General features: G+C 44.6%; 1 protein-coding gene across 3 annotated transcripts in view; it reads left to right on the top strand.

Moving 5' to 3' along the window:
* Positions 1-23,688, top strand: part of PISD (phosphatidylserine decarboxylase) — a 290,490-nt gene that overhangs the window by 230,161 nt on the left and 36,641 nt on the right. For all 3 annotated transcript variants that reach the window (XM_078667731.1, XM_078667732.1, XM_078667730.1), the window contains 4 exons: positions 10,868-11,104; positions 11,893-12,031; positions 13,724-13,870; positions 22,611-22,771. In XM_078667731.1, the coding sequence (XP_078523857.1) occupies positions 10,868-11,104; positions 11,893-12,031; positions 13,724-13,870; positions 22,611-22,771 (684 nt within the window). The remainder of the gene's footprint in view (positions 1-10,867; positions 11,105-11,892; positions 12,032-13,723; positions 13,871-22,610; positions 22,772-23,688) is intronic.

The following is a 23,688-nucleotide window of genomic DNA, read 5'->3' as shown; positions in this document are numbered from 1 at the left end:
TTCCGTGTCCTTAAGGTGACATAAGTCGAATGTGTGACAAGGAAATGTTTCCTTAATGATAAGTGCTACCCCGCCGCCTCGACCAGAAGGTCTATCCCTCCTGAAGATGGTAAAACCAGGAGGGAGGGCGATAGCCAAAACAGGGTTCGAGGAATCGTTGAGCCAACTTTCAGTTATGAACAGGGCGTCTAGTTCATAGTTTGATATTAAGTCGTGCACGTCCTGGCAATGGCAGGTTAGAGACCTGGCATTCACGAGACCTCCCTTGAAGTTGGTGGAGTAACATTTCGAGGGGGCAAGCATGTCGGCTGCGTCATTTATTGGCAGGGGGGGAGTCCATTTACAACGAGGGCATACAAGGGGGCTAGACAGGGGGTAAATATGAGGGCAGTCAGAAAGGTGGGGGACGAGTAGGGGGCGCAGGGACAGTAAATGATTGGGGTCGTACCTGATGATGGGTTTCAACCTAGCAGCGTGCCCAGCGCCCAGCGCGGTCCGGTCGCGGACGGGCGCAGACGGGCTTGGCTTAGGCGCGGCTTCGGCGCGCGACCGGCGCGCCCGCTGCGCCAGCCCGCTGCGCCGTCTGGGAGGATGACACATGATATAGGGAGGGGGGAGGGCTGGAGGCCGGCCCGACTTGAGCGCTGACCTCGCCCTCCTCACTCAAGATGGCGCCCACCGCCGAGTGATGTAGTTGAAAAGCGGCTGGGCTAAAAAGAGAAGGTACAGAGGGTGTAAGGAGTGTCAGAGTGCCTGATTTTACAAATTCCCATTAATATAATAGCCCCCAATGTAAGAAAACGTTAAAAAGCGGCAGTTACATAAAATGTTAAAAACGCTCCAATTGTCTGGCAAATAATAAAACAGTCAAAAACGCCAAAGATCGCGATTAGTCTCCGCTCCTCAGCAGCTCGCAGCCCCAGTTCCCCTCACCAGGGAGAGCTTCTGTAGGGCCTCGCAAATTGAAAATCGCAAATTGTAAATGCCTTCCCATTGATTCCCATGGGCAGGGTTTTCCTTAATTGCGATTCGCAAATTGTGAATCGCAATTAAGGAAAAATAAGAAATCGCAAAAAAAATGCGAATTTTTCATGCATTGCCGTATGCTAATTCTTAATTGCGATTCCTTAATTTTCGCAATTAAGGATTCGCAAACGGCAACAATGATGCATGTGGGCCTTAGTGTTGGCTGTGTTCCCTTTTTGAGTCCTCTTTTTTGTATATATCGTCTACATTTCAGGCAGTTCTTTGAATGGGTGTGTTGAGTTTTAATCCAACTACGACAAGAAGCAATTGGCGTACAATTCACTCAATAAATAATTGATGACTAAATAAGTAAATACAAACACCTCACAAATCTCAACAGTCGGATAATCTTCAGAAAAGTAAAACCACTGTTTGTTTTATTTAAAAAAAAAGAAAAAAAGATAGAAAGCAGTACCCAGAAAACTGCTTTTGAAACTACTGGACTGCAGGATTTAGTTTGCAAGATTTGAAAGTAGGAAAGCACAGGTGCGCGCTTTAAGTGGATTACAGAACAAGTCGAAAATTGGCTCTATGTGTCAGTTTAGTGAAAAGACTAGCAGTTTTCTCCAGTACTGTACTGGAGCAAGATCCATGTAGGGAACTGACATGCTTGTTACTCTACTGCATTTTTTGGATTCAAAGACGACCAGACTTATTGCTGCTTTAATAAGAGTCCTATTTTCTTCAATCTTGAAAGAGGTGTTGCTTTTTGATGTAACTAACCACCTGTTGAAACATTGGTGAGATTCCAGTTTCTATGTTTTCTTCATAGACGTTAAAGGAACGGTGTGCTGATGGGTCTATGTGGGCTGGAAGCATCTATCTATGACCCTTCTACCTGCAAGGGGTAGAACCAGTGTTTTTCATGCTTCTCGGTCTATTGAACACATTCATACATTAATAACCATCGTTATTTGTGAAATGAAAGCCGTGCTTTCTCAGTGGCATATGAACATGTCTTGTCCTCATTATAACTTACTTAGAGGTTAGTTACCTTCTAACACTGAAATGTACATACCTTTGGCGTGCAGATTAAAGGGAATGCTGGTAGCATCCAAAGGGAGAAACAAAGACATAGCTGCTCGTTTTAAAAGACGGTGCAACAGGATTAAATATATACTTGATTTCCTTGAATCCATTAATTGGCATGTGGTTTCTGGGAACTTCTTCTCAAAGGAAGTATCGCCAGGCCACCCTGCTTTCCTACCACTTCAGCGAAGAAATCGTTTCCTTGATAGACGTCACAACTGAAGACATGATTATTAAAAGGGGTGCCAGCCTGTTGGCATTAACTGTAGTAGGGAGGGAAGGAGGTGGGTGGTGTGTTTATTAGTCATTGCAGGGTTGATGCGTATATTGTAGTATTTGGCAGTGCGCCTGAGTTCCACGGCTGCCCGCTTCTTGAAGACGCAATGCTTATAGGCACCCACTGGAAATATGCCCCCTACTTCCCTTTTTCCACATCCATTGTAAAAAAAAATTGTCTTCCAAATTGTACACTCCAATTACTTATTTATGTGGTGATAATTTTACTCTTCTAAAAAGGCAAGTGTTTGTCGTATCACTGTGTAAACTATGGGAACTGAAATGGATGTTGCAATCTTTACTGGGCCACCATTTATTTATATATATATATCTATATCAATTCAATAGCCTCTTCCATCAAAAGACTGCAGGAGACACACCACGGATTCAGTTGAAGGTATTTATTCAGGAATTTTGGGATTAACTAGTTTCGGTCAGTGCCTATATCTATATATATATCTGTCTATATCTATCTATATATAGACTCTGTTGCAAACGCCGACTCTGAGCAAAGCATCTCCTACCCCAGCGAGGAAGCCTGTGGAGCCTGCTGTAGCCGCCACGCCTTGCCGGACCCGCTGCGCGGGTCCCGCTTCGCGGCTTGCAGCACTTTCTTGTCTAGTTAAGGGGCATTGTTTTAGACCAACCGGCAGGGCTGCGAGCATAGCGGTGGACTCCGAGGACCAGGAGTCCCCGCGCGCCCCTACTCCAGCTGGGCTGCTCTCCCTGCCGGCCACGCCCTCACCTTCATATCGGATAAATTACCGTCACCACCTGGCCCTCAGTGGACTCTGTTGCAAACGCCGACTCTGAGCAAAGCATCTCCTACCCCAGCGAGGAAGCCTGTGGAGCCTGCTGTAGCCGCCACGCCTTGCCGGACCCGCTGCGCGGGTGCCGCTTCGCGGCTTGCAGCACTTTCTTGTCTAGTTAAGGGGCATTGTTTTAGACCAACCGGCAGGGCTGCGAGCATAGCGGTGGACTCCGAGGACCAGGAGTCCCCGCGCGCCCCTACTCCAGCTGGGCTGCTCTCCCTGCCGGCCACGCCCTCACCTTCATATCGGATAAATTACCGTCACCACCTGGCCCTCAGTGGACTCTGTTGCAAACGCCGACTCTGAGCAAAGCATCTCCTACCCCAGCGAGGAAGCCTGTGGAGCCTGCTGTAGCCGCCACGCCTTGCCGGACCCGCTGCGCGGGTCCCGCTAAGCGGCTTGCAGCACTTTCTTGTCTAGTTAAAGGGCATTGTTTTAGACCAACCGGCAGGGCTGCGAGCATAGCGGTGGACTCCGAGGACCAGGAGTCCCCGCGCGCCCCTACTCCAGCTGGGCTGCTCTCCCTGCCGGCCACGCCCTCACCTTCATATCGGATAAATTACCGTCACCACCTGGCCCTCAGTGGACTCTGTTGCAAACGCCGACTCTGAGCAAAGCATCTCCTACCCCAGCGAGGAAGCCTGTGGAGCCTGCTGTAGCCGCCACGCCTTGCCGGACCCGCTGCGCGGGTCCCGCTTCGCGGCTTGCAGCACTTTCTTGTCTAGTTAAGGGGCATTGTTTTAGACCAACCGGCAGGGCTGCGAGCATAGCGGTGGACTCCGAGGACCAGGAGTCCCCGCGCGCCCCTACTCCAGCTGGGCTGCTCTCCCTGCCGGCCACGCCCTCCCGGTAGCTAGTTGGACAGCTATATTAAGGAACCACCACTCCCGCTGCGCGGGAGCGCGCGGGAGAAGCCCGGGACAAGGGCGGGACCGTCTGTGGCCGTCCGGGGACGTCCAAGGACGGGACGGGCTACCCCACCAACATCTTCTGTCCCAGACTGTAAGGTAGGCCTTCATCTATGGCGGCGAACTCTGAGAACTCCAGCATAGTGGGTCCCAGTAAAAGGACTCTTGACAATTATTTTATTAGGGGTGCTGTGGATCTGGACAAGGATGACTCATTATCGGAACGCAGGATTGAACGTCGTCGTTCTATCGAGTCCCTGAAAAATAGACCTCTAATTGATCTGGCTTCCCCACCCATTTTGTCGGATATTATTACTGACACACCCCTTGATGATCCACTGTCACTGGATGAATTCCCACTACTGCTTAGAAGTACTCCACCGCCTACGGGCTCTAAAGTAATTGTTCCCTCACCTAATGTTTTGCTTCCATGTGTTTCTAGTCCGTCCCCAAATGTGACCAATGTACTTTGTCCCCTACCCAAGGAGCAGCCGAAAAGGCTAGGTAGACCATCTATGACCGCTAAAACCCTTGGCCCTCCGCCTACCAAAAAGAGGAGGGGGTTAGGAGTGCCCCAAAGAGGCAAGCTCAGCCACACTGAGTTTGGCAAGACATCTAAACCTAAGACCTCTGGTGTACTTGCACCCAAAACTTCGGTACTGACTGATACAGTGCCTATAGCGGTACCAACCCCAGACCCTACTAATATACATCCTGGTAATACCCGAGGGGGGCAAGATGAGGCTGCTCCTATCCCAAGCATAGTGTCTATTCCCCCTATTGATACTGAGCGGAATACAGTTGAGCAGTTGCTTAGGTCCTTTATGCTCCCAATTTTGGATATTTTAAAAAGGGTGGAGCACCGACTAGGCAACTTGGAGGCTCTCTATAATGGCAAATTAAGTGTTCCTACCACTTCTTTAATGTCCACCCCTGTGTCGACAATTTTACCACAGACCCTAACAGTTTCTGCTCCTATTACCCTGGCCCCAAACGACTCCAATAGTGGTAATAATAGAATCGCTAAACCTCTTGTCAGTAATAAACAGGGCACTGTAGACTCACCAATGACTTCTGCTAAGACAACCACTTTAAACAGTAAGTCTTTGAATAACAACCAGCAGAAAAACTTGGTTTTGCAACAGGCCCAGGCTCCTGTCCATACAGCAACAAAAACCATGGCTCAGGCCCCAAGAGAAGCCCAGACGGGCGACGCTAATTTTGGTACCAAGACTAAGTATTTTAGTAGGGGGAGGTTTGCAAAGTCCACTAATGGTATCCCACACGGACCCAATGTAGAATTACCCCCAGAGTCGCTACCTTTTGTAGTTGTACTCACAGGTGTCCCCCCATTAGAAGCAGGCAGAAAGGAGGGCCATCCACAACTTAAGAATAAGATTCTACATTGGTTAGGTCAAAATAGACCACTCCCTTATTATATCGATGGGGAGATAGTACATGTTAGACGCCTGCCCTGGCTGGGTACCAGGGAAAAAAACATTGAGGGTGATATAGTTGTTATTAATTTCAGGAACCCAGTAGCTGTTGGGGCTATACTAACAGGGCCCACTATGAACTCGAATACCGCCATAGTCCCATACGACCTAACTTACTTTTACCCAAGGTCGTACGTGACTCCTGCCCTTTTCTCTGGGGGGGTTTCAGACCCAAATGGCATTAGGAACACTCATTTGCCTCCAACTAACAGCTATATGTGCCACCTGCAGAGGCCTCCCCCTCCTAGGAATAATTCAGTGTGGAATATAGTCCCTGCTAATGGACGCAGCCAGCCCCCTGTGGGACCAGAGTTTTTCCAGGGGAATAGAAACATGGACCACCTGATTCCTTTTACTCCACTGGAAACCTCGAATAGATATGGAGCCATTTCTGGCCTTGACGGCTGTGATTGACTTCCAGCTATGGCTGCCCCCCCTGCCAAAGATTTTAGTGTTGGTGGTAGGGGGTTAGTAGAGGAGGATACTCAGAGTGGGACAAGCTACTTACTTACATCCCCCCAACGTGGTAGTTCCCCCTCTAGCATAGATGATGACATTTGCATTGTATCTGACCATGAGATCCCGAAGGAACAGACGAGTCCCGAAGTGGGTGTTCCTAACGTGGAAACTGCTATACTCCCAAACAAGCCAGTTGATCAACAGTGTTCCAATAATAAAAATTTATTGTTGCTATCATGGAATGTGGCGGGTTTGGTTGTAAAGCTAGATAACATGGAGTGCTGTGATTATGTGGATAACCATGGTATCTGTATATTCCAAGAGACATGGGCCAGGACTATTCAGCATAGATTGGGTTTTGTAACTTATGCCGAGCCTGCAACTAAAGGTTCCAGGGGCAGACCATCTGGTGGACTGACCATATGGGTGGGTGTCCACCTTGGGTTTTCGGTTAAAAGAATCAACACCAACTCTTGCGATATTTTGTGTATTCTCCTAACCCGCAGAAACACACCCAAAATAGCGATTATTAATATCTACCTACGTCCGCTTTTGGGTGGTATGGTTTCTCATACTCTAGAGTCCTTAACTGCCCTATTAAACAGCTTCTCAACTGATACCATGGTGATAATAGGGGGGGACTTTAATTGCCATTATGAACCACTCGGGGGTGTCTTACAGTTAACAACAGACGAGGATGATGCTTGCCGGATTCCACCCCCAAATGTTTACCAAGTCAAAAACTGGACTCCCATGGCCATGCAGCTCACTACATTGACATACTCATTCTCACTTAGAGCCTGCAATGGCCGCTTTCCGGGGGACAGCCCAGGAAGGAGTACTTATAATGGAATGGGCCATTCGTCAACAATAGATTATCTGTTGGTTAGTATGTCTTTATGGCACCTGATTCGACGTTTCCACGTATTCGATCGCGTGGAAAGTGACCACAACCCCCTGGTAGCAGAACTGGATGTGCCAAACCACGACGGGGAGTACCAAGAGCTCGACTTGGTCTCCAGTGCCATTAGGATCACACAGGGTGGCAAAAAAATTCGATGGTCTACTATCAAGTCGTCGCCAGACAACCTGGCATCACTGTATAAAAGTGTCATTCCCCAGCTTGAGCGGCTAAATATATTGCATGATAATGCCTGCAATCCTGACAACGATGCTAAATGTTTAACTATACACAAAGAATTAATGCTGACCCTAGCGGTTAGCTTCTCTAAACCGGCAAAATACACTAACCGACAGGCATGTGCCACAAATCCCTGGTACAATCAGTCCTGTAGGAAGGCGAAGACCACTCTAATTACTGTCATCAAATCAGGCCATAGAGCTAACATTATGGCTGCAAGGAACGCTTATAAGAAACTCCTTTCTCATGCAAAATCTGAATGGGAAACCGAGAAATGGAAGGCCATCAAACAAGCACTACTAGCGAAAGATGCCCGAACCTTTTGGAATTTGGTCCACACTGGGAAGCCAGAAGGGAAGGTAAAGATCGATCCCAATATTGCCGAGGAAGCCTGGTGTGCATACTTTGGTGATCTTTACTCTAGTACTGCTTCCCCCTATAACGCGTTATTTAAAACGCCTTTGAGACCGGGCCTAGAATGCCCCTCCCCCCCCTTTACTATGTCGGAAGTTACACTTGCAGTCCAAGGGTTAAAATGTAATAAGGCCCCTGGGCTGGACAAGATCCCCGGTGATCTTTTTAGAGATGAGCCGAAGATCTGGGTCCCCTACTTGACCGTCATATTTAACGCCATTCTTGACGGTCAAGAGCCCCCAAGCACTTGGCTGGGGGCCGAAATCATTCCGATTTATAAAAAGGGATCTCCGCTGGCCCCGTCAAATTATAGACCAATCAGTCTAATTGACGTTACTCAAAAAATCTATGCCAAACTGCTTTTGCAACGCTTGCAAGATTGGATTAGTGAGAACAATATCCTCTCCCACTTGCAAGCAGGGTTCCGTGCTAAAACATCGACCATTGACCAATTACTACGGCTCCAGGTCCTTTACTGGAAGCATGTGGTGATGGAAGGGGGGAGTCTCTACCTGACATTTGTGGACCTAAAATCCGCATTTGACATGGTGGACAGAAACCAACTTTGGAGCATACTAACAACAATGGGGATTCCTCCCTATTTATGTCTCCAATTCAAAAGACTCCACGAAGGAACCTATGCAAAGGTTCGTTATGGCAAAAACGGCCAGCTAACTCGAGATTTTCCCATTGAGAAGGGAGTTAGGCAGGGATGCGTATTGGCCCCCACGCTATTTTCCCTTTTTTTAAATGGCCTCGTTGATGACTTAACTAGAGTACAAAATAGTGACGCTCCTAACCTAGCTGGTGGTAAATTTCCAGCACTCATGTTTGCGGATGACACCCTGCTGCTCTCAAAAACATCTATGGGGATGCAGCGGGTGTTAGACCAATTTACCAAATTCTGTAGGGACAGGAATCTGGTAATTAACATAGACAAAACAAAGTACATGGTGTTCAATGGTACTGCAACCAATTGCCCCTGTCCAACAATGGATGGACGAGCCCTGGAAAGGGTAAATAACTTTACTTATCTAGGCCTGACCTTAAACGACAGAATGAGTTGGGAAACCCAAATGACTAAGGCTAATTTAACCCTTTCTCAGTCTATGGGGGGTATTCTTAAAGTACAGAAATCCTGTGTCCATAAGCTAGTCAGTGTACCGCTGGAAATATACAAGGTACAAACCAGATCTTCCACCCTATATGGGGCGGAACTCTGGGGCCACTGTTCAGCGAATGAGATTAGTATAACAGAGAACAAATTTATTAGACAGTTGCTCTCCTTACCAACTAACACCCCTCTAGTTCCACTAAGGCTGGACATAAATCTGAGGCCTATTGCAGAAGTAATCGCCTCACGCCCGCTCCTTTACTGGCGTAGATTGTGGAGTGTCCCGGAGCTCGAGTGTTACAGAGAAGAATTAAAGATTGTGATGGCTCGCCCGGGTGTAGGGAGGATAAAATGGTTATCTTTTATAAGGGGGCAGGCGTCTAAGATTGGCATGGAGAATCTCTGGTCCAACCCGGAGGACACATGCAAATCCATCTCAAAGAGAACCCTGGCTGAGTCTATCAAATATTACAACTTAGAAGAGGTTCTACGATCAGCCAGGCCCTCAAGTCTCACTGACAGTTTTTTGGATTTCAAGAATGTCTATAGTTTTGAGAAAGAATTAGATACTATAGAACCTGTCTTAGCAAAAAAATTGTTTTTACAGTTCAGATATGGTACACTACCTCTTCATTCTTATTCTGACAAATGGAAATTGGGTTTAGCTCGTCCTTGTCCAGGTTGCAACGATCCAAATGAATCTTTAATCCATGTGATTTTGTTTTGTCCTGCCTATTCTGCTAGCAGGAAAAAATGGATCATACAGCTATGTGTGAACCTAGGAGTTAGGAACTACATGGATTATTTCAGAATTTTAAAAACTGATACCAACGCATTGATAGTTACTGCTATTGCTAAATTTTTTGTTTTCGATGTGGTTAACTAGACGAAGACTGATTCGTTTGTAGTAACCCACTTATTGTGGGTAGACTGCTCTGTCTCAGTAATAACTAGTTTTTTATCGTGTTCTTAAAAAATTTTAGCCCTTGTATTGTATTTTATTGTCTTAGTGCTTTTATTGTCACATTACAAACCGCACGCTAACTGATTTATTGCAAATATTCAAAATGAGATGTAACTATGTATTGGTTGAGTTGTAAATGTATTTTTTCTAGTTTTGATGTACTTTTATGGTTACTCCCCATTCATTCCTATGGGCCTTTTGGCCCATAGGAATGAATGGGGAGTTATTCCTTATTTGCGAGTAGCAAATTGTTACTCGCAAATAAGGAATGTGTAGGAATCGCTATTTATTTAGCGATTCCTACATGAATACCGTTTTGCGAGTCCTCAATAGCGATTTGCTATGAATCGCTATTAGGGGCTCGCAAAACGGCCCGTTGGTGAATCAGGCCGTAAAGGAGATGCAGTGACGTCACATCAAATTGCACCCTTCAAACATACTACATCCTATCTTCTGTATAAGTAGTTTCCCTATGTTTCCTGGTTGGGAATGACGGTGCAGAATGTTTGGAAACACCCCCACAGTCCTGGTTGTGAGCATCCATGCAGTTTGTTTGCTCACCCCCTTGTTACACTCCCTTTGTGTGACTCGTGTTTTCAATCGTGCTCTACCACTCAACCGTGGTGTAAAATGTGTTATATAAGCAAGTTGTCTCCAACATTGAGTGAAACTGGGAGTTAGAAAAATCTGCAGATGCAGATTGTTTGAATGAGAAACTGTAAATTACATTAAAAAACTTTAGTGGTTAGTGCTATTAATTGTCAGTCACCATAAAGGCAATTTTTCTGACAGCCTGCATGCTCCAGCCACAGAAAAAGAAGTTCAGGAGTGACCTCGCAGCAGATAAAGACAACCACCGGTCTGTTTACAGCCGTAGTCTCAGACTGCAAGCACAGAGGAATTGGGCCCTTGATTTCAGAACTAACCTTTGGCTTCAGTGAGCTATATAAACGTCATTTTTCAGGTAGATTGACTTTGTGTTTGTTCACAAAAAAACCGAAATGTTCCATTTTGGGATATTATGCTTGATTAGACTGACGCGGTCTGTTCGGTGTTCTTTTCCCAGCTTGGAAGTTTAAAACTGACAGGGTCAGTATAGGATTGCAATGATTTTGGTTGAACCTGTTGAATTGATATCTGCTTTATCAATGATTGTAATGGAAGAGAGTGAGTGTTGGAAGTATACAAAAATTAAGTGACCTTATTATGTTCCTCTGGTTTCCCATAGGTTGCTTTATACAAAACTGTGCCAACACGTTTGCTGTCGCGGGCCTGGGGACGCCTGAACCAGGTTGAGTTGCCCACTTGGCTCCGGAAGCCAGTCTACAGCCTTTACATCTGGACCTTTGGTGTCAACATGAAAGAGGCCGCTGTGGAGGATCTTCATCACTACAGGAACTTGAGCGAGTTCTTCCGAAGGAAACTGAAGCCTCAGGCGCGGCCGGTCTGTGACATGCATAGTATGGTAAGGAGCCTGGTTGAAACAGCTGCAGTATGGTGATCTAGGCATGGCCGGTCTGTGACATGCATAGTATGGTAAGGAGCCTGGTTGACACATCTGCAGTATGGCGATCTTGGAATCTAGTTGCAGTATGCACAGAATAATTAGACAGAGGCATATCTTTGAGGTCAAGAGTGAGAAGCATGTCTGCAAGATGAACAGAACGGTGAGCGAGTGGCCTGTTTGTAGCTTACCCTGTATGATGGGTGAAGGTTCAGTCGGCAGCATGCATTTTATGGAGCAACAGCACAGTATTGTGAATTGAGCTCATCAGCCACATGCAGAGTCTGGTGGGTGAGGGACTTGACATCACCTCAGCCGAGGATGAGTGAGACCATAAGTATACAGAACAGTGATGGATGGAATGCTTGACTTAATCTCAGTCACTGGTAATCACTCGGGCGGCATCCCAGTCCATTGTTATCTTGATGAGGATGAGTGAGACGCTTGTCTGAGCAGTGCCCATGATAGTTTGAAAGCTTTGCTGGACATGAACAGTATCAGTTGTGAGAGGCCAGTAAGTGACACGCATATCCTCATTGGTGAAGGGCAAGTAAGCGATGTGTGGAGTATGGAAAGTGAGGGACCGATGTGGCATACAGTCTTGTGTATATATCAAGCAAAGGATGCATGTGTGATATTTCTCAAAGGTTGATTTGACATGCATAGTTTAGGGTATGCAATGCTAAACTTTAAAAACTTTCACAGACCGAACTCTTATACACCATTGGTTATATGACCTTTCTCTACAGATCAGTCCATCTGATGGAAAAATCTTGCACTTTGGGCGCGTGAAGAACTGTGAAGTAGAGCAGGTGAAAGGTGTTACCTACTCCCTGGAGTCATTTTTGGGGCCTCGGACATGGACCGATAATCTGCCAGTCACCAGAAGTAAGTGATCATTGTAGGCCCGCAAACTGTAAGCTGTGGATGCTCACCCGTCAGCGGGCTCGCTGCTCAAACTCACCCCTTTCTATGGGACAGTCTCCCCTTTGCCAGGGAAATACCGAAATAAACTTTACTAGAAGTCGAACGTTGGGCCCTGCATGACGTGCCTTGGTATGTTGCTTTAATTCAAAATGTCACTCTCCTTTGCTTGAGGGAATTGCTCAGCTTTGTCCACTACTTCAATAGTCTGCTTGCTGAAAAACGGATGTATACACAACCTACCTGTTTCTTTCTGGTACAGGTCCATTGAGGTGTCATAGACTATTGCCCAGCTTAAATTGGGATTGTCTTCTCAAAAATGTATGCCCATCACCTTGCCATCTTCTTCATGATAGGTTCTTAATTAATAATCCTAGCCAAAGCTAGAATCCCAGGGGATTTTTTTTATTAACAAAAAAAGACTTATTTTTGTATGTGCCCACATAGGCCCTGATTGCTGAAAGTTATATCTTTAAAAAACATATTGGAAAACACACTAAGGATGAAGGGCTGATCCGGCATTTGCTAATTTCTATTTAAAAGCTTCTTACCAGAATCTTAGCTGCCGCCATTGGTCAGTCTTCCCATTGCCTGGTTTGGGCTAGCGGCAACCTTATACCATGGTGAGGACCCCCGTTGGGACAACCCACCTAATAAAATCACAGAACACTCTCAGTCAAATCAGGTTGCCAAGCACACTATGAAAAAAGCCAAGGCAGGCCAGACAATGTAGAGTTGGGGCACAGCTCTTGACAGGGGTTTCCTCTCTACCAGTTCCCTTCAGTGTAGCCTCAAATAATCAGGAAAGCAAAATCTGCCGGCTCAGCATGGCTATGCCAAATGCTGGTAAACAGGTGATCCTGCTAGACAGTGCAGAAATAACTATTGAACCAAACTTTCTACGGATTAATTGTTCTCCATGACCATTTGGCCACAAAATCTCCAGGCTGAACTGTCTGCATTACTAGTGTTCTTTTGCAGTTTACATGGTTCATGATAAAGCATCAGTTTTTGCTCCAGAACATTCGCTTTATTAATCAGTGCAAGAGTCATCACAAGCAGGCATATGTCCATACGCCTGTCTGTCATACACATTGTGAACAAGTGTAATCACTACTATGCAATAATTGTGAAAATATTCTGCTGAGAACCACGTGCATCTGCTTCGATGAACTGGTAACTATTGTTTGTTGAAGTGACAGAGCCTAAAGATATTAAGGGTGTCTCAGAGTCTTGACTTAATTTGTGTCTTTCCCCCCTGGTTGTATGCAAAACCTTCATAACACGCTGACATTTTTCACCAGCATATTCATGCCATAGAGGAGGCTGCTCGAAAATCTTCACGGTGCAGGAGCCTCTTTTAATAATTTCAGAGTGCAGCAATTTGTCCAGGTGCTGTCCGTCAAGCACTGCTCTCTTCCCCTGGCCCTGTCCTTCAGAGTGCAGACGCTGTGCTCTTAGCTCCTCAGAGTGCACTGGGTCTTAACGTCGGATCTTCAGAGCTTTGTATGATCTGTATTCACCCTGTGTTACTGCGAGTAATCCCTTACCTAGCTCACCTCCACTTCAGGAGTTTAATACATGTATTAAAACATCCGGTCATAAAATGTAAGTCTGTAAATTGTTGACACTGTTTTTTTTTATTTTCCGTCCTAGCTTCACCGAGTACTTCTTTCCAGGACCAGCTGGTCACCAAGGAGGGAAACGAACTGTATCACTGTGTTATTTACTTGGCACCAGGGGATTATCACTGCTTTCACTCGCCCACCGACTGGAGTGTGCACCACCGGCGGCACTTCCCAGGTAAGGCTTTTAAGAGAGTTGGCTCAACAGCACTTTGTTAATGTTTTCTTCAATGAAGCAGCCAGTGAGCGCCCCTTTGAGTGAGTGGATGAAAGTGTCCTGGCTGGATATCACTGTAGTTTTACTAAAGTGTCTAAGAATACAGCATTACAGAAGGTGTAAGAATTGTTTTGGAAATTGCGTTACATGAAATATAACTTTGATTGAAACCTTAATGTTTATCCTGGTTTGTTATTCTTTTTGGGATACGCTTTTAGGACATCTTCTATCTATCACAGGGATGTAAACCTGTGTGGGTGGCAAGGGTGTGTTTTTTCCAGAATGATCTGGTGAAATGCGGCGCTGCAGTTTGTATCTTTAAGTCACTGGTGAGGAGCATTTTCCATATTGCTTTGAGGTCATTGGTGCCAGACGTTTTTTGATGACTGAATGTTCACTTTGAAATGTGATTTTTATTATTTTTTTTAGCAACCTTCGTAAAGCTATCGGTATTTGCCAGCACTGTTGCCACAAAGAGCTCTCTGGGCTTATGTAGTTGGTTGCAGTCCAGTGCTTGCATGTATAGAAGGGAGTATATGAATGTGATGCGTCCAATGTGTCAACAGTTGGGCAGGGTGTTTGAGGTTCTGAGATATGCTCCAAATCTCCTACAGAAAATTGGATTGTACAGATTTTCATGATTGAAAGGTGGAAGATGAGAGTACAGAACATCTGCTTTCATGTGCGAAGAGGTACTAGATGTTTGCCTGTATCACTGCTCGATGCATGGTGTGGGTTCATATAGGCTATGGGAAAAGCTTGCTATTGGGATGTTAAGTTAGTTAAAGTTTTGTGATTCAGACTTGAGAGTGTTCCAGAGCTCTGGGTTATACTGAGAAAGCAGCACCGCCAATTTGGCATTTCTGTACTCTGGAATGTGAAGTAGGTGTGCTGCCTTTCACCATAGTACCCTCCTTGTTGGTAGGTTTGGAGATTATGTTACTGGACTAAAGAGACCTAGTCACATTGATTTTCTGATGCACTATTTGTAGGGCTCGAACATTATGGCTCCATGGTTGGAGAGGAAGCACAGCCTGGCAGCTGTGTTCTGAATCTCACGAGTCTGTGGTTCAGTGTGACCTTTAAGTACTGAAATGATATTACGGGCTTGTTGAAAGGAATCTCAGAAAGTAGAGGATATTCCTCTGGGTCTAGATTGAGGGTTTGATTGCTTGGTGGTTCTTTAACTCGAAGGATCTATTTAATAGATTTTCACCTTTCTTTGTCCATTGGCCTCTTGGCTGAAACAGAAGACCAATTGTCATGTACCAGGATTTCTGTTTCAGCTTCATTGAGCTTGAGGTGGTTGGAATTCTTGCCGTTTTTACAATGCTAGCAGAGAGAGTACAAGGACTCTGTTATCAGTACTTTTTACTTGTCTCACTTTAATCTGAGTGTCATTATCCTATTTCCAGTAGGAGAACCCCAAACTTTCATCTGGGAGTGGCAGGGGCACCATAGATTGTTGAAGGACCACTACTTCAGTAGTGAATGGATAGCGTTTAAAGTTGATCTCTAGGTGCTGGCAGGAACAAGGACATCTACGCTCTGGAGCCTGTTCACCAAAGAGGACGGTGAACAGTATCAAAGGCAGCTGAGAGAGAGCAGAGCTGGCTGCCTCAAGTTCACTGTTGTCTTGAGGTCACCCAAATGGAGATCGGTGGAAACCTGTTGCCGTGCTTGGGGCGGAACCATGTTTAGCAATCTGACTGGAACGTCCTTGCCTTCAATGAAATACTCTCTTATGCCAAAGACGTCTTTCCTACCATGAAGACGGTTTCTGAAAATGCTCCCTGAAAAGAAAGTGCACATGTTGCATGTATATATAGAGTGAAGACATCCTAAGCACTCAAGATAAGGCAGGAAATCAGACCATAAGAGTCCTGTTAAACCGGCAACCGGTTTTCTGCTGCATGTTGAGAGCTTGTTACTAGTCGTTGTATAGATCACATTTGCCATTGGTATCACACAGAGCACTGTAGGCTGTCTGTAATATTTTTCTTCCTAGCTGTTGGTTTTGTGCAGGCTGGGTTGCAGATGTTTCTTATGGCCTTTGTGAGTGGTTAGTTAGTGTAATGTTATGCTGAGTAGCAGATGCATATATTGCAATGTGTGGAATTTGTTTGGTACAGATCGGATTTGATGTGCAAATAGCCTGCGGCGTAGTGTGCAGATCTTGGGGACAAGTCTAAGGTAACAGAGGGTGTGGCCATATGCTTTTCTAAAACTATTGCACATGGGATTGTTTGTCAGATTAGGTGAGTATATTGTGTGTATGTTTAATGTGTATGTAGTAGTTGAGTGCAGGGGTATTCCAGGTACAGTCTGTTGCATTAGATAAGATGTGTCCAGCATCACATTATTTAAATGCACAAGAGGGTCTTTGGTGTGGGTGTTAGATGCCTAAAAGGACTGATCGGTCTAAGGTGAGATGAGTATAAAGGCACTAAAGACTACTCTGCTGTGGAATTAACTACTAGGTGGCTGTAGTTACAGAGGCATATTTACATACCAGTTTATTTGCATTAAATAACTGACCGAGTTGTGACACATCCATGATGAGAGAAAAGATATGTTCTTTAGCTATCTTTCTTGATCTTATAATTATGTTTTACTGTCAATGAGCACATAACTAACAGTGGGCAAAGGTTTGATTGAAAATTGCAACTTAACTGAGGGCAAAAACAAGGAACTAACACTGAAGACCTCTAACCGGGCCTATATTGCTTTTATTATGACCTATACAGGTTCACTATGTCAGTAACCCACCAATATTGTGCAGCGACTCAAAATATAAGGCAAACGGTATATATATTTTCTTAATATATTTTATTATACTTATAACGTTTTCTTTGTGCAAATGAATTAATATTTGCAATTTACATTGCATTATTTTATCATTTTATTTATTTATTTATTTTTAAAGTTTTATATAGCGCGAACAAGATCTTTGCAGATATCAGAGCGCTTTACAGAAACAGGTGCTAGGGGCAACAGGAGGGCGATTAAACAGCTTAATGGGTTCAATATAGCAGACAGTAGTAAGTGAGTAGCATAATAGGATAGCAGTCATGTACAGATATAACAACAAAAAAGAAAAAAAAAACAATCAGTTAACCAATAATGCAAAAACGGTGTAAAGTCTTTGATCCAGCAACAGTACCGGTGAACTTTGGCTATAAGGATGGCCTGTACCTATTTCTTAAAAATTACAGAAAAACACAGGGTAGGGGCATCAAGAGGGTGATTAAACAAACTATTGGGTACAATATAGAAGTCAGTAGTAAGTGAGTAGCATAATAGGATCGCAAACATGTAAAGATATAGTAACAATAATCAATCAGGTATCCAATGATACAAAAGCGGTGCAAAGTCTCTGATCCAGCAACAAAAGAGTTCAGGTGAACTTGGCCATAAGGATGGCTTTTACCTCTTTCTTGAAAAATGCAGTGGAGGAGATAAGCCTGGTTTCAGGAGGGAGAGCATTCCAGATCCTGGGTGCTATACATATGCTGGGTTAATATACATATTAAGTAGAAAAAGTCACAAAAAAACATACTTAAATGCAAAACAGTGCACATCTCTTCAGACAATTAAGTCAAAATTCATAGCTTATTGCAATTGAATTTACTAAGAGTATCAAAATACCTAACCCAGCAGCAACCTATAATTCATTCATTCATACTACACATACACACTCATTCTAGCTGCAAACATACTATAAATACGCATCACTAGAGATTCAGCCCTCTGGGAGGTAACACGTTGTATTGGAGAGATCAGTATTTGTAGATGCCTACAAACACTGCTTAATGATGAAATTGTCTCTCCAGGACCACTTCTCGGGGGCAAGCTGCCCTCCCTAGTGATGTGTATTTATAGTATGATTGCAGCTAGAATGAGTGTGTATGTGTAGTATGAATGAATTAATTAAATGTTGCTGCTGGGTTAAGTATTTGATACTCTTAGTAAATTCAATTGCAATAAGCCATGAATGTTGACTTAATTGTTTGAAGAGATGTGCACTGTTTTGTATTTATGTATGTTTTTGTGACTTTTTCTATTTAATATGTATATTAAAAGATAAAATATTGCAATGTAAATATTCATTTGCACAAAGAAAACATGTTATAAGTATAATCAAATATATTTATAAAAAAAAAATATATATATATATTTTTTAAATATATTTGATTATACTTATAACATGTTATATATATATATATATAGCCTTAAATTTTGAGGCGCTGCACAATATCGGTGGGTTACTGACCTAGTGAACCTGTATAGGTCATAATAAAAGCAATATAGGTCCGGTAAAAGGTCTTAAGTGTTAGTATCTTTTGTTCTCCCCCCTCCTCTTGGACCTTAACCCGTTTACTGCAGTGAACATTCCGCTGCGGAGCGGGCGTTCTGAAGGGTGGGCGGGGATGCATCGGCTAAAGGTCGTGCGCAGTGTGAGAAGTTGGCCTGATATATGATGCTCACTAGTTCTAGTGATCACCTTGTATCAGTCCAAACAACCCTTATGGTGATTGGTTGTAAGTCAACCTTATAGACCAGCTATCCTAATGGTAGCATGGACAAAGCAGTCTTAGGCTAAACTCTTTTGGCATGTGAAGCCAGCTGTTCTACCACAATATAACCCCTTGAATACCAGATGAAAGGACACCACACAGGTTGTTATGAATAAACAATATATTTATTAATAACAAACACCTCTGAACTCTTTATGAGATCAGTGGGCTAAGCACATGACAATCTCTTGGGAAAAATACGACAAGTTGCACAAAATTACAATGGTGCCCTAGGGGCACGGCAAACCATATACTAAGTAAATGGAATGTGAGAGTCAACAGAAGAAATGGAGCTGTCCAGAGGCTGCAGGACCGCTGGGACTACCCTTTCCTAACCTGAGGTAAGTAATAGGAGGCCCACGGGACGCGGGTGCAGAGTGTGAACTCACACGCAGGATGCGTAACAACGTCTATGGACAGTACAGTTCAAAGAAAAGGTAAGTACGGACAATCCTGACTAGGTAGGACTAAAACGACTGTGGAACTGGACACTAGGAGAGTCAAGCTACCCTTGAGCACCGAAATGCTCTCGTTACCTCACCCACGGGCTGCGGGTGCGAAGTCGTGTCGGGTTTCTGCGTTGAAGTCAATGGAGCCTGAAAGAAAAGATACTGCAGGCGACCAGGAGGAAGATGTCCGGTGTGATCCAAGGATGGATCAGGGATGCTGAAGAACTGAAAGCAGAGGGGACAAAGTTCACAGTCACTAGCCAGTGACTGGAGTGGAACCAGGAAGGAACCAGATGTCGTCGTCGCGATCAAGTGAAGAGTGGACGCTTGACTCTGCAGCCACGTGGACCAGGAGGTGTCTTCGACAACCAGGATGGAGACACGAGCTGTCCCACGCAGGCTCTCGCTGTCGGCGGTGTCTGTTCCGGAATCGGCGTCAACAGGCCTTGGCAAAGGCAACCCACGCGGTGAGTGGAAAAAGCGTCTGGTGCGGACTAGGAGAGTCCGGGGTGACCCTCTTTTGGAAGGGAGCAAGGGCCAGTCTGGAGCAACCAGACCAGCAGCAGAGATTTCGAAGTTCGTCGTCTAGGAGGTCACTAGCCAGCCGGCAAGTGACCAGACAACGCGTCGAGCAGCAAACAAGCAGAAGGGCCCCACGCAGATCTCGTGGATGCTGGAGGGCTGATCTTCGGTGCAGGGGCTGCTCGGGGCTGGGGCTTCTCAGTCCCCAAAGCACTTGGTCGAGTTTACCTCGGGAGTCGTGCTGAAAGCGAAGTGCAGGTTCGTTCAAGATGGCCGGTCCCACGTGTCTCGTCGCACCCACGGATCTCAGCTGTGCTGCAGAGGTGAGTTGAGGTCGGAGAGGTCTGGGAATCCGGGTCTCGTCGGGCTCTGAAGTCTGGATCCTCAAGGGAAGACGACAAAGTGAAGCCGCTGGTCGCTTGATGGTGCCTGCAGTTGCAGGGTGGACACTCCTTGCCCACAAGGGAGATTTCTTCAGTCTTCTGTGGAGCAGAACGTCGAAGTCCAGAGTTTCTTCTTGTAGAGTAGTTCAGGATTAATCTACTCTGGAATGGGACCAGCTCCTACCTTTATCCTGCTAAAGGGGGCTGCACTACTGACTAGGTCCCCCCCCTGGGTGGGACCAGGAAGGGGGGTGGTTACACCCCCTATCCTTTGTCCAGTTTTCGCGCCAGAGCTGGGGCAGGGATGCCCCAGCAACTGGTTTGAACCGGTGTATGCACAGGGCACCTTGTGTGCCCCAGGCATGTCTCATTCCTTTCAAGCCTATCCTACCCAATACACAAAATCCTGTCTGGGGTGGTGCTAGCACCTCCCAAGGCAGGAAACCCTTTGTCCAAGCCTCCCTCGCTGGAAGGACTCCCAGCAGCAGGAGGTCAGACTTGTGTCTGTGGTGGAAGCATCCATTTTGTGATGCCAAGGCTCGAGTTAACTTTAACCGGGGTTCACAGTTACATACATGTCGTGTCCCTCTAGAAGGGTGGAATGCTACCCCCGTCGCCAGAATTTGCCAGGGGGTAGTATTCCAATTCGTATGACACCTTACTCGACATGTTTTGATAATGTTATACCAGAGTTAGCATTCAATCGCGAGGATTATAATGCACTTAAGAGTATATGGTATAGCGTTATCATGGAACAGCTATTAGGACTTGGTTCCGCAAGCTGCAGACAGGCTCAGCTCATGCTAGAGCACCATCTCACATAATTCCAAGCACTCTGCCTTCAGGATTGATAAGGCCTGCCATAGGAGTGACTGATAGGAGTATATGTGTCCATTTTGGGGTTAGATATAGGTATACTATATCTATAGCAAAGGGTGATTACACCACCTTGCCCCAGCTGTCTTAGCAGCCAGTTGTGTCAGTTTTGGATGGCCAGCCAGGGGTGACATAATACATGCTGCAGCCCCTGGTAGGCCCTGGGTACACCTATGCCCTGGGTACCTAAGGTACACTGTACAGGGACTGATAAGGTGACTCAGTATCCAATTAGATATGTACCTAGGGTACATGGAGTCCATTTTAACAGAGAGAGCAGGAAGCCTGGGGTCCTGGGGTCCTGAATAGCAGGATCCCAGGCCAACTAAGTCAAAACCCAGCAAAACACTAGGCAAAAAGTTGGGGGTAACCATAATCAGATATCCACCTTCCTACACGCAGCACCAGGTAGCTTAGGTGGGGGTCTTTCTTACTTACAGTCAAAAACAAGGAACTGACAACATAAACATCAGTGGTACAATAACTCGTTAATGAACATCTGTGATGATATTGCTCGTTTGAATTCATAATCTGTCTTCTGCATAATGTTTTGAAAAAATAATGTGTACAATATTATTTTTTTCAAGGCTCTCTGATTATCCCACAGTTTTCAAAGCTATTCCAAAACTAAGTACACATCCAAGCTTCCTGATATTTTTAGGAATGTCAAATGATACTAAAAGTGACTGACCATGAGTGTTATTCTGTGTACGCCAGTTCTCTGGTGTTTGTATCAGGTGTCCTTAAATGTATTACACTACTACAACAAGAGTAATCTTGTGGCTTAGTGTATCATCCCAGGTTTGTATTTCTTCCGTCACTTTTTGAGCCTTCAAAGAGTGTACCTAGAGTTCACACAGTGCGAAGAATTATTTTTTCAAGATAACCAATGAAGCATTTTTAAGTAAGTTTTGATTCGTGCAAGGGATTTATTTATCATATATATTTTTATTAGATCATTGACCTGAGATTAACGAATACGCCATGTTTCTTAAGAAACATCTCACAGAACACTTTGTGAGGCCCTTTTGGCACCTCTTTGGGCCCTTTCAAGCTAATGCGTCAATCCATAGAAAGAAAAATAATTCTAAATAAGATATTATTTAACACTTTTATTTGGGAAATATTTTCGTACTGCATTTCTTTAATTGATTTAGGTACGTCAAATGCTTAATTTTTTTAAAAACTACTTCAACATGTAACTTATCTCTATAATATTGCTTCCTGATCTAAACACATTTGACTGTATCCCATGTTTCAAAATAATCTATTTACTTTATGCATAGATTTGTTGTCTGATATGGTATGGATTCATCTGCAATCCACCCATCCACCACTCGAAGTTGAAACATTTAGGTTTCTCTTTAGGTTTCTCTCTTTCTCAAACACACACTTGTGCGCACTCTTTACCATCCCATGCACCCCCTTCTCCCCCTTGAAAATAGATATTAAGTTGTGCATAGTGTGAGGCAACAAGGTGCTGCATCTGTACTATATAGTGTGTTAATAGTAGTTGGTCATAAAACAAACATTACAATTGTGCGACCCAACCGGAAAGAAGGAATATACATGGCTTTCTAGCCTATATCATAACAATCTGGATAGCTTTTGTTAGAGGTAAGTAATTAGTTTAATTGCAGTCCCCCAAAGTAGACCAGTTTTTGGAGAGTTCTTTTGCTTGCATTGGCCAATGCGTTATCAGTATCTGGAATTCAAATTAACAGTTCTTGTCTGTGTTGCCTTCTATGATCTTTACTTTTTCAGAAACAGTTATTGATTCTCTTCAGTGTGTATTCAAGCATGTAGTTGATTGCCAATGTTCTGTTTTTACTAGGGCCTAGAAAGCAGAAGCACAGTCGCAATATCCCTGTTCATGATGTTATTTTTATCACAGGCTCTTTGATGTCGGTGAATCCGGGGGTCGCCCGATGGATTAAGGAACTCTTCTGTTACAATGAACGGGTGGTCCTCACTGGTGGTTGGAAGCATGGCTTCTTCTCACTGACAGCCGTAGGAGCTACCAATGTTGGGTCTATTCGGATCTACTTTGACAGGGTATGTTTTATTAAAAGCCTAGCTTTGATAGAATACTTTATATGTCACACAAATGTAAATCGCGTTTGCTGGCTGTTTCTGGTTTAAAAGATTTCCTAGAAATTCAGTGGGGTTAAATGTATAGATAGATTCTTACGCTTATTAATTTCACAGCAGGGTGCGTGTTGTTAATTTCACAGATGATATACACCAATTACTGATGATACCTGATTGCTTTGCTTGGTTGTGCTGTTGGGAGTAAAGCTGGCTGCACAGAATGGGTTAAGATATTACGGTCAGAGTGATGCACAAAGGATCTGTTTAGCTGTGGGATTATATGATTGGCTGGATGATATTGAATAGCTTTCTTATTTATTAGTTGCGTCTGAAAGAGTGGCTGGATGAGATAGATGGGAGTCCCTAAATTATTGGTGAGATAAAATTGGTAGCAGAGGCAATGAATGATGATGATAGGACAAACTGAATAGCTGGATGGCAGTGAATATTGGTACTATAAAATGGGTGGCTGGGAGGCAGTGAATGGAGATTGTATAAGATAGATAGTTGAAAGGTACCGAACGTGGTGAAGCTTTGAGTGGTGGTGGGATTATATTCATTTAAGTTATTGGATGGCAGCTGGATTGGATGGAAGGTATTTCCTTTCAGTTTGATGGGGTAGCTCATTCAAAGGCATTTTGTTGCATTAAGATAGATGACTAGCTGTTAGGCATTCAATGGTTTGGCAGGATGGGGACCCATAGTGGTGGGATATGACCTCTACTGTGAAATATTTAATTGTGATGAAGAGCTCACAAGTGATGGGATTGGATGGGTAGCTCAAAGACCTATTGGAGATATAATGCGGGTTACTGGGAGGCATTTTATTAGTAGAATAGGATGGGCAGCCGGAAAAAATAAGAGAGAAGGATTCTATGATG

This window comes from Lissotriton helveticus, chromosome 11, assembly GCF_964261635.1.
Source record: "Lissotriton helveticus chromosome 11, aLisHel1.1, whole genome shotgun sequence".
NCBI classification, from domain to species: Eukaryota; Metazoa; Chordata; class Amphibia; order Caudata; family Salamandridae; genus Lissotriton; species Lissotriton helveticus.
This window is presented reverse-complemented; position numbering and strand designations above follow the sequence as displayed.